Source organism: Carassius auratus, chromosome 12, assembly GCF_003368295.1.
Source record: "Carassius auratus strain Wakin chromosome 12, ASM336829v1, whole genome shotgun sequence".
NCBI lineage: Eukaryota > Metazoa > Chordata > Actinopteri > Cypriniformes > Cyprinidae > Carassius > Carassius auratus.
This window is the reverse complement of record NC_039254.1, coordinates 14,916,127-14,928,396: the sequence shown is the minus strand read 5'-3', so window position 1 is coordinate 14,928,396 and position 12,270 is coordinate 14,916,127. Positions and strand designations below refer to the sequence as shown.

The window sequence follows — 12,270 nt, the reverse complement described above, 5'->3', positions numbered from 1 at the left end:
ATATAATGCCATGTAATTATTATAATTTATTTTTTTAATACATCATCATCTTCTGTTTCTATATTCAGCCATGTTAAAGAAGCCAGTGGTGACGGAGGTCCGAACCCCTACTAACACGTGGAGCGGTCTGGGCTTCTCAAAGTCTATGCCTGCAGAAACCATTAAGGAGTTGCGCCGGGCAAACCATGTGTCTTATAAACCTACCATGTCAACTACATATGAGGTAAAAGCACACCAAGCAAAAGGGCTAAGCACCTCTCTCCTATGAATTGCTGTACACTGATAGTAGTTCATTTGGTGCATTCAGTGTGTACAGAACCATATATTGCTGTGTTCTCACTGGTGATGACTAGCTCTATTATTATTTTGTACTGACGAATCACTGTGGGTTTTTAGTGGAATAAACTTGATATGATTTGTGTTTTATAAGGGGTCGCCTCTAGCCCTGTCCCGCTCCAACAGTAGAGAGGGGGTGGCGAGTGGCAGTGACTCGGATAACTGGAGGGAAAGGAATGGGAGCGGGCTCCCAGGACACAGTGACTTCCCCTCTCCCATCAGCCCCAAAAGGAAGCAGAACAAAACAGGTGTGCTCTTCAGTCAGAATGACTGAGCTCTGTGATTTTTTTTGTTTTTGTTTTAGTTTTTTTGTGACATGAATTCAAAGACACGTTTTAATTACTAATAGTTAAATATTTCAATTACAAAATATCTAGTGATATTGAAGGTCATTTAAAAGATCATTTAACTTCACAAGTGAAAGAATTGAGACGATACATGGCAACTCTGTTAACAAGCACTAATACTGCTCCTCAAGCAAACTACACAAGGAGATCTAACTAGCTAACACTTCCGAGTTCAATATATTTTGAGGTTCGAATGATAACCTCAGTTAGCATCCAGTCATTTTAACACTGTAAATCACATTTTATCATGTTCTTACAAAAGTGTACTTACTACAAAAATATTAAACTTTAAAGGATATGCAAACTGAATGTAATGATTTTGGACACTTAGTTGCATTTCATTTGCAGTTACAGTAAAGGAAAATGTATTATAGTTTACATTTTTATTAAATGCAGTTAGTTGAATGTTTTTGACTTAACTAGGACTTAAGTACATCATTATATGTTATAATTACTTTTATTGACTTTGAAATATAGTTATATTGACAAATCTACTGACAAGCATTTACTGTATGGTACTGTAAACTAGGATTTAATGTTAATGTTCTTTTGAATCCTGGATAAATGTGAAAATATGTCTACTTTAAATGTAATATAACACACTTCAGTTCAAAATTAAAGTGCACTTAAATTAGTCAAAATCAAGCTTTCATATACTTTTTATGTTACACATAAAAAAAAAAAAAAAAAAGTACTTGTTTAAAGCATAAAAAAATTACGACAAACTGTGATTTTAGAATGTACCTAAAAAGTAAACTTTTAATTTGACATGAATATAAAAGTGCTCTTTTTAAAAGTTTATGTGTGTTCTGCTCTCTTTAGTGCTTGGTGTTTTTATTTCATCTATATATGTATTATCAGCAAGAGCAGTTTATATATATATAAAACAAAGTGATATACACTTGTAATGTACATGACATAAAAAAAATTAAAAAAATTTATATATATATATAAATATAATATTTTTTTTTTTTATGTCATGTATATTACAAGTGTATATCACTTTGTTTTTCACAAGACTATGAATGCAGTTTGGCCAAAACAACATATCTGCAAAGCCTTAAAGTGCTGATTGATAACCAGGGAGACACTTAACCATGATTTGATGTATTTTGGATTAGAACACTACCTAAGCAGCAGCAACTACATGGACTGCATCTCGTCAGTGACGGGAACTAACGGCTGTAATCTCAACACATCGTTCAAAGGATCAGATCTGCCTGAGCTCTTCAGTAAACTTGGCCTCGGCAAATATACAGACGTCTTCCAACAGCAGGAGGTACAGACGGAGCTGCCGATATCTTCTCTATCAGTGTTGTTGTTTGAGATGAGAACATTTAAATGAGCTTTAGATGATTTCTGCCACCGGGAGGTTGTTTTTATGTCTTGGGGCTATTAGCGCTTAGTCTGTTTTAGCTGCGCAAAGTGCACGGAACTCATGTTGGAAATGCACTTTAAATCAGTCTTTGGCTAAATAGGCTTTTATGAAGCAACATGAAATACTGGAGCGAACATTTTTTGAATGGCTTGACAAGTTGTCAAGCTTGAAAATTTCTGCACATAATGAGTGTGAACAATTTGGATGTATATTTTCCATTTCATATATATATGCATTGGATTTCATGACAGTCAGGTCTGTAATAATACTGAATGACCAACTCCAATTTATTGGCTTCTAATAAAATAAATACTCAATGTGGTAACAAAGAGATGACTTAATATTATGTGGAGCCACAGCTCTGTTACGCAGCAGAAACACTGTCAGTGTGACCGCTCTATCTGGCTTGCATGTATGCTGTCAAACTGGCCCGAGGTTACAATGACGCAACTTCCAGCACAGAACTGAAACCCTCAGAATAGCCAAAAAGATCTGCAATTCACACATTATGCCAAGTCCTTTATTTCAAGATGCCAGAGTTAACATTGAGGAGTCCAGAATTTGGTTCTGGCTTTTATCTTATAAACATATCATCCGAAAGTTAGAAAGAGCGCTGTGGTGCAGTGGTCAGTGCACATGCACTTAGACACAGGTTTGATTTTGCACTGTTCTACCATTCTCCCTCTTTCTCACCACATCTCATTTTTTTCTGAAAGTCCAAGCTAAAAGTACAGTTTGTGTCTGTTTCTCAGATTGACCTTCAGACGTTCCTCACGCTGACCGATCAGGACCTGAAAGAGCTCGGCATCACTACATTTGGAGCCCGCAGGAAAATGCTGCTGGCCATTTCAGGTCAGTTCCCTTCCGAACACACAACTGGGGCTGGCACAGTAGCATTACCAGCAACATTTCACCATTCTTTATACCTTTCTCGATTCCATTGCAATCAATCAGTGAGTGCAGTCAATCGATTAAAAAAATATCCATTTATTGCTGTCTATTACCATGAATTATAAATTGTCCAATATCGCCAGTTTCAAAACTCTTACTGACGCCTCTAAATAGATTTTATTCAATTTTGGGGGGGTAAATAGAGAGACAATATAGCCATTAAATTATAGTAAGATTTGTGCCATCATTTAATAGACCTTAACTGTTACAGAATGTTAAAAACTTTTAAGTGAACTTAAAACAATGTTCATATAAACCCATTATAATAAATGTCACATTTATTAGTGACTTCAATATAGTACAGTATGTTATATGAATATAGTGATGCTTCTGTTGATATCATCTGTTTTTCTCACTATGTTTATTTTCTGAATTCATTTTCATAAGAAAATTAATAAGTAAAACTATCTGGATCAATATTTTTATGCGAGCATCAGAAGTATTTACACTTATTTCTGCAATTGCACCTGCAGGTCTTCATCATTGCGACATTATTATGCCCTCAAGTTAACAAATAACAATACAGCATGTACTGTATTTTTAGGTATATCTTTATTTATTTATTTTTCAAATAAAGTCAGTAATTAAAGAAGTCAATCAATGTATTCACTTTTTTATTGAAATTGTTTTTTTTTTATTAATATTAATGGCAATAATAGACAGGCAGCAAGTCTGTTGGGTTGATTGTAATACACAGATCAGATTTTTGTTTTTTTTTGTTTTTGTATATTCACCATACTATACTGTTTGCAGTAATACCAAGAAGTTCATTTGACTGTTCATGCACACAGCTGCATTACCGTGAGCACTCAAATACATATGTGATTATTGGAAAACAGCCGCTTGTTATTCAATATTTACTGCAGAAAGACCGGTCTTGATACATTTCTTAAGAAAGTTTAGTATCAACTTAATACCAATCAACACAACAATAACCATGATGGCAGATGGACACAACATGCCATGCAAGATTTTCCTTTTTAATAGCCTTGAGTAATTTGGACAGCTGCAGGGTTTTGGGATTATGATTATGATTTATTGAGGTGTCAGAGATGAAATTGGATTTGGCTTTCCACTTACGTAACCAGCAATGGTTGACTGCCTGTCCACATCCAAGCATGACAGCAAGTGGAAGTGACAAGCTTGGCCATTTCGAACATCTGCGATATATTTTGACCACCCACTGCTCAATAACCACAATGACTTCCTGAAATCTGGCAAGGATATTTACTAAAACAAAAGCATTGTTCCTGTTTTATCAGCCCTGTGGCTTGAGAATAAAACACAATGCCTGAGATTGAGCCGTTAAAAATTAAATTGTGGTGCAGATGGGATACTAAAGTGTAGAGGTACGAGGAAGACAGGAAATGACTGCAGGCCTGTGTTTATTTCTCTGACTGACCTCGGACACAATTTACTGTAATATGGGCTGATGCAAGCTTGGTCCCGGTGAGAGAAATGTCCTGCCTTTTGTCCTCTACAGCAGGAAAATGGAACGTTGGCACTGTCAAGCCCACTTACATAAATGAGATCTGCCATCTAGAAATCATAATGCAAAGACCGAGCTGTCAAAAATAAATAAATAAATAACTAGTGGGCTGTCAACACTGGCAGCATTTTAAGGTTGTAAACAATTTTTAAAGCACACTGCAGGAGAATGCCAGAAGCTAAATCCAAACAAACCAAAAGAAAAATGTTGTTTGGAAATGTATTATTCATTCTTTGCTGAAAAGTATTTAGAAAAATAAGATATTTATTTTAATATTTATTGCTGTTTTGCAGAATATTTGTGTGTAAATCTGTATGTATAGCTACTAATGTATTTCATGTTGTAGAACATGAAAATAACTTGAGCTTCAAAATATCCACTGATTTCGGGAAGACTGAACTGCTAACATGACAAAAATGCTATCTTGTTTTCAGGTTTCCAAATCAATATTAAATATTTGGTAGAATATTTTTTTTGTATTTTTAAAACCTTGTTATTTGCAATATGGCTAAAAGATCTGTCACTACTCCAGTTTTCTGTGATATTAACATGCATGTATGCAGTATAAACTATGAATATTTAAGTCCTCTTTTTGTTTTGACAGAGCTGAACAAGAACCGAAGGAAGCTCTTTGAGCCGCCCAACATCCGCTCCTCATTCCTGGAAGGGGGTGCCAGCGGTCGACTGCCACGTCAGTTCCACACAGACATTGTCAGTGTGAGCGGGCGCTGGTGATCCCATGCCAGTGCGCCAATGGACAGCCTGAAACTGCACAAATTCCCATTCCCAACTCCAACCTGATATCCAGTACTGGACCAAAACCCGGACCTTCTGAAACTGTGCCAAATAAACAAAGTCTATGGATCAGAGGCTAAGGGTCAAAGAACTGTCGAATATTATATGCAGTATGGTACATTACGCAATATGGTACTCATGTTACAATGAAGGATCATTGGAGCTCCTGCACTGTGCTTGTATATGGAGCAGGCAGATTTTATTTATATGCTTGTCTTAGGCTTCGACACACTAATTCTTTGCACTTTAAAAAATGCGAAATATTTTGTCCATGGACAGATTCGCCTGACTAGATGCGCCTGGATTTTATTTAAAGCACTTAAATGGATATCAAGCCAAAGTGTTCCGCACCAATTATCCATAAGGGAAGCTTATCTCATCCCATGGCTTAATTACAGTGAAATCACCAGCCTGTTGTTATTACTTCTGGATCTTAGTCAGAGTAGACAGCATATTGCATTTGACAGAAATGAGATGGAGTGTATGTCCATGCCTCACATGCTTGTTTTCATTCATGTCAAATTAAAATGGTCTACCCTGACTGAATTCCACAGTACATTGTATATATAGTATTACTAAACCTATAAATAGTTTACTTTTAAAGGGAAAATGAAAAATCTAAATACTTTTAGTGTATGACTTTAGTTCTTCTATGGAACTCAAAAGAAGATACTTCAAAGAATGTTTCAACTGTTTTTGTCCATACAGTGAAAGTCAATTGAGTGCATTAACTGGTTCCAGAAGTATTTTTGCCATTAATTATTTTTCCCAGAAGGATTATGTAGAAGAAAATGTAAAAAAAGAAAAAAAAAGAAAAAGAAAACTTATTTTAAAGTGTTAAAAGCTAGGAACCATTTTTTTTGTACAGATTTATTAACAGGTAATTTCTACTGTTTTTTTTGTTGTTGTTGTTGTTTTTTTTTAATGAGTTGAAAATACAGCTGAAATCATCATTTACTGGGGTTTAATCACTTTAAAGAATTTGAACACATATAAAATAATTATATGTATTATTATTTAGTAACCATCTAAATCAATTATTTAAAAGAGCATTTCTGGTAATTCCAGGTCAGTTACCATAGAAATGTGATTTATGGCTGTTATAGCATTGTATTGTAGTCCAATATCCATAAAAGTTTGCATGCCTCTTTAGTAGGGGTGTAACGCTACGCAAAAATCACGGTTCGGTACGTACTTCGGTTTTAAAGTCACTGTTCGGCTCATTTTCGGTACAGTAAGGGAAAGAAATGTAAACATTAAACTGCAGGTTGTTTATTACTATAAACTTTTTTTTTTTTACAATTTGTTTACACTTTAAAAAAAATACTTTTTAATAAAATATATATAATTATTTAAAAAAATAAAAAAGAATAAGAAATAAAATACTGCTGCAAAGTTCTCCACTAAATAAAATACTCTCAGTCTCAAAACAATATCATATAATAAAATAAAATATAATGAAAAATATAAATAAATAATTACAGTGCAGCATTACCAATCCCAGCTTGTATGCCTGTTGTATGCCATATTTAAAAAATATATATCACTTTTCCAGCATCAACAGTTTCAGTTTTTAGACCTGCTCAGATTTCATTATTGCGTTGGACCGATCGGAATTAAGAGCAAAGGTCTGTTTAAATGCCGACGGGAGCTGCGTTTGAATTATGGTTGTTTTTTTTCCTAGATGTAGTGATGTTCACACTCTCGTGATGCCTTTTCAAACCTTAGGCCGGTGACAAACTGGCATATTGCACCTGTCAAACATAGTCTATCTTGCCTAGGCTTTATATTTATGCTCAACATGAAGTATAGATATTGTTGTAGTACAGCAGAAACGCCACGCTCGTCACTCACGCCACGCAGCCAGTGCGTCACCGGCCTCAGAATCAGCTGCAGGGCGGGATTTGCGCTGAACGTGGAGACTTCCGCAACTTAATATTTTCGTTTGGAAACAGGAAAACGTGCCTACGTTCCGCGTACAAAATATTGCATTCGGTCATTCGGTACACATGTGCACCGTACCGAAAGCCCTGTACCGAAACGGTCCGGTACGAATACACGTACCGTTACACCCCTACTATTTAGTATTATATGCTGCATGGGCTCACCTAATTTCAGAAAGTTCAGAGTTTTTGTTCAGGAATTGTAGGCTTCTAGGTATATTTGGCCACGTCCATATTGTAATGACCCTGTTATAGTTAACATTTTAAACCTTTTTGATAATTATTGTCCCTAAAGAGTCCAGAGAATTTTACTGCAGTGGTTTTGTTGAGATTGAGTAAAAACCTAGGACAAGTTTGTAAAAGTAGGTTTTTAAAATAATCTTGAATAATTAATGAACAATTTGACTGACAGTTGTGGTTCTTGAGGAAAAGTTGTTCAGAATGAGGAGATCTAACATATGATACGAATATTGTGTGTGGGGGTAAAACGCTCCATGATTTTGTCATTAATCACTTACCCCCATGTCGTTCCACACCTGTAAAAGCTTAGTTCGTCTTCGGAACACAATTATATTTTGGATGAAATCCGGGAGGCTTGTGACTGTCCCATTAACTGCCAAGTAAATTATACTGTCAGAAAAAAAAGGTGCAGGAAATTATGAAAGACATCGTCAGAATATGTCTTTCATAATTTTTTGGACCTTGACAATATAATTTATTTGGCAGTCAAAAGGACGGACACAAGCCTCTCGGTTTTCATCCAGAATATCTTAAATTGTGTTCTGAAGACAAACAAAGCTTTAACAGGTTTGGAATGACATGGTAAGTGATTAATGAAAAAAAAAATCAATTTGGGGTGGAGTAATCCTTTAATTCTTAATTCTCTTGCACTTTTTAGGATTTAAAACAACATTTGACTCTACTGACTTTCAAAGTATGGACAAAATATTGTTTTTCACAGTAGAAGGAAAGTTATGCAGAATTATAATTTTTGGATAACCTATTGATTTAACTGTTAGTTTTAGAGTTTAATGTCAGCCTGTCAGTAGCAGCTTTCTCAATAGCATCTCAGTTTAGCCACTGACAGAATTGCTCTCTTTCAACCACCTTCCTGAACGCCACAGACCGCAAATCTTCACAGGCCTCACTCCCCAAACCAAGCTTTTTGTGAAGCCTTGGAATTCCTTTCAGACCCGTTCACGGCTTAATCCATGGCTTTTCTCCTGCACGCGACCAAAGTCTGTGCTGCTTTCTTCAGCTCTAGTCTTCCTACGCCCTCTAAAGTGCTTCGTTTGCTTCTCTCTTCTTCATCTTCTCTCATCAATCAAACGCTCATCATATTTTTCCGATATTCCCAAAGCAAGTTTTTCGATTCTGTCTATATCTAAAGCTGTGAATGTTGCCAGATGTACTCCGAAGGATTGAAACCACCAAGTGCCTTTTGCCTTGCACTGACAACTCTTCCAAAGTAATCAAAGACTATCGATCTCTCAAAGGTACAAATGTTTTACTAGGAAGTACCACTTACAAGTAACCTTGCAGTGCATTGCTTTATCTTTACATGTACGGTATATATTAAGTATTTTCATTTAGCTCTTGAGTACGTTGAAATTGTACCTCACGTGATAGAGTTTCCGTTGTGTGTATTGTCTTATTATGAGTGTTTATAGACTTTTTAGCAGTTTGCTTTGATAATTTGATAATCAATCAATTTGTGTAATGGTTTGTAATGTTTGTTTTTTAATCAGACTGAGATGGCAAATGAGTGAAACGATAGCTCTTGGTGTTGCCTAAAAATATTGATAGTGATAATAAACTGCAACAGACTATGCAAAGAATCACTTTGCCATTTTAGGTTTAAATGTTTCTGTTTAAGCACTATACTGTACGCTTTTATTGGTTGGAGTTTTATAGACTTTGTTTTCAGTAAATTGCTTGATACTGTATATCTTAGATTAGTGCCTTTTGTATGCATCAAATGCCACTTTAGTGAGAGACCAATTGTAATTAGTATGTAGAATTGTTTTGTTCTCTCCCTAAGAGGGAAAAATAAGGGACAAATGACGTCTTAATATTCTGACATGGCCTTCACATGGCCAGCACATTTTTGAGTATTTTTGTGGTCAAAGTCAATTGCGTAACCTCTGGGTTATGAGGTTATGGGCACAAATGAACAGGGCAGTGAAGTAAAAACAGGACATTAAAGCACATTAACCAGTATTCTTCTTCCAAACATACATTAGCTGGCCAGTGCCTTGGAAATTACTTTTAAGATCTGTGAGATTGGCACAGATTTTGTAATATACTCCATTCTAATGTTCAGTGATGATACATTTGCCATAAATGTGGTATTGCCGAATGTTCCTACAAGTTGAAGGTATTACGAAAGAATAAAGCATATGCAAACCTTTTCCATCTTCTGTATCCTGCTACTGCTTTGTTTGTACAATGACATTTAAAGGCATAATTCACCCCAAAAAAGAACACTCTGTCATCATTTACATCCCCCCAAATTGTTCCAAACCTGTATGAGCTTATTCCTTCTGTTGAGCACAAAAGAAGATATGTTGGTAACCAAACAGTCGCTGGTAGTCACTGACTGGAAAAATACTATGGAAGTCAATGGCTGCTGTCAGCGGTTACCAAGCATTCCTAAAAGTATCTACATTTGTGCTCAACAGAAGACATGAGGGTGAGTAAATTATGACGAAATGTTCATTTTTTGGGCCTCACATCTGGTTGGCTTTGTGTATTTAGAAATGCGTACTTGTTTCATATTGACTAATTTCCTTCATTAGTGACAATAGCATCTGGAAATGTCTGACTAAACTAGATGTAGTGGCAGTAGAGAGGAAAGACTAGCGTAAAATGTGCTTTAAGATGAACCGCACCCAGTAATAGCTTATGAGGCTCTGACTGATTACAATAGGTCACAAATATGTTTGTGATCTCAGTGAAAGCCTTTGCTTAAACAAACACATGGACTTTTGGGAAAGGGATGTTCTTTTCATCTGTTTTTATGTCACAAGCAGATATGAATCTGTAAGGAACCGAACAAAGAAGTGTAGTCTGAAAACTGGGTGTAACCGTTTCGATATTTTACTAGATTGTGTTTTTTCTGGATTATCTCTGTGCATACTGTAAGTCAGACCTGGACTGGAATGGGAACAGGACAGCTTGTGGCTGGAACGAGAGGAAATCATATTCATTTTTCTCTGGCAAGCTCACATTCCAGCTTTTGAATCTGGCCACGTTGTCTGGATCGTGGAGACAATGTGAAGAGAGTGTCCAAGGGTTATTGGGAGGATGAAATGTTGATTTCACTATAATAACATTTAATCACACAAAAATGAACTCTGAATCATCAAGACATCTTTTCAAAAACACATAAACAGGAAAGAATGGAAGTTATTTATTCATTTAGACAGACCGTGTGTACTTAAACTGGACCAAAATCCACCACCAAACCTTCATCTCAAAGGCCATCTTTTGTTCGTTTTTTTTTTTTCTTCAAATATTATATGATATATTATATTATATATTAAGAATATATGATTACTCTTTATTTTAAGGTGTCCTTGTTACAGTGTAATGATATATTTAAATATTTAGTAATATTAATAAACTAAATGTACTTACTATATGGTTAGGGTTAGGATTACTTGAATGTAATTATGCATAATTTATTGTTATTAGAATACAAAAGTACATGTAACGTGTAATAAGGACACCTTAAAATAAAGTGTTATCAAATAAATGAATTGTCGTTTTTACAGCATCAATTATGAACGTCATATATTCTCTATATTTCTGTAAGACGTTAATGAGCTTTGTGTTTATGCCTTTATCAATGCAAATGCATTACTGTAGTTTGTTCTCCAACAGGGGGCGCTAAGGCATGAATTTGATCAAATTGGACTGGTCCACCAATGTATTGCTTTATTAATTATCTGCGTCTGTCAGTAAGTTTTCCTTTTTGGTCAGTTAGTGTCAGATTTATATTTCAGTTCTGTCACATGAAAGCACTGATTAAAAACAGTAGCCCACATTTGCACATGAGAATAATAGGTTACCTCAGAGCAGCAATATTTTCATCATCTATTATACATGAATGAGATATACCAGGATCTCATCCATCACCTCACGTGCCTGGTGTGTTTTGCCTGTGTTTTGCATACTGTATGTGCTCATGCACCTTATTTGCCTTCAGCAGCCCTACTGCGTCCCTAACCAGCATAACAATCATTTGTATGTTAGATTTAAACATCAGTAGAGAACTGGACTGAAACATTTCACCTTGTCTGACACTGAACTGCATGCATTGACATGAAGACTGGGCCTATGAGGTGTTCTGATCTATTTATGATATGTACAATCACTGTGAAATATGCCCCCCCCCCCCCCCCCCCTCCTCCTCCAAACCGCTGTCTCTAATAGACACACTCAAACCTGGACAAAACAGAATATGCTTTATTTTTATTTTCTTTCTTTCTTTAGCATTAAATCCTTGTCCTGATTAATTTTGCCACAGACAATGCAGACTTTAAATGCACACACTATAATCAATTGTGTGTTACTCTAGTCATTACAGCCCTTGGCAATACAAACAAATCATTTAAAGCTTTGTAAAAGTATTTTTTTATGAAGGAAATGAAAAATCTACCATCAAATATACGTAATTCAAGTGGATTCAATTATATAGCGGAGTGGGGCTAGTTGAAGGAAAAAATATATAAAATAACAATAAAAAATAATAAATTTTAAAAAAGAAAAATATTTAAAATTGATTTAAAAGGTTTAAAATTAATTTAAAACAGTTAAGAATAGAAATGATTATACATAAAATATAGTGCAATCAGTTCTGACATTGCACAGTGCACATTCAATAAATGCATAGCTAAACAGATGATTTTTTAGTCTGGATATAAATGTGAGTAATGTTTCAGCACATCTGTCCAAACTGCTGGCGAAATAATAACTAAAAGCAGAATGTTGACAAAATATTTAAAAAAATCATTAAATATGTAATTA

The 12,270-nt window shown here is 35.3% G+C and overlaps 1 protein-coding gene across 1 annotated transcript in view; it reads left to right on the top strand.

The window, feature by feature from the left end:
- The window catches only part of LOC113111939 (protein bicaudal C homolog 1-like), a 61,642-nt gene extending 56,148 nt beyond the window's left edge, over nucleotides 1–5,494 (top strand). Inside the window, exons 17-21 of the mRNA XM_026277208.1 lie at nucleotides 69–223; nucleotides 431–584; nucleotides 1,805–1,962; nucleotides 2,814–2,913; nucleotides 5,106–5,494. Coding sequence (XP_026132993.1) covers nucleotides 69–223; nucleotides 431–584; nucleotides 1,805–1,962; nucleotides 2,814–2,913; nucleotides 5,106–5,236 — 698 coding nt within the window. The 3' untranslated portion in view covers nucleotides 5,237–5,494. The remainder of the gene's footprint in view (nucleotides 1–68; nucleotides 224–430; nucleotides 585–1,804; nucleotides 1,963–2,813; nucleotides 2,914–5,105) is intronic.
- Nucleotides 5,495–12,270: the final 6,776 nt, after the last annotated feature.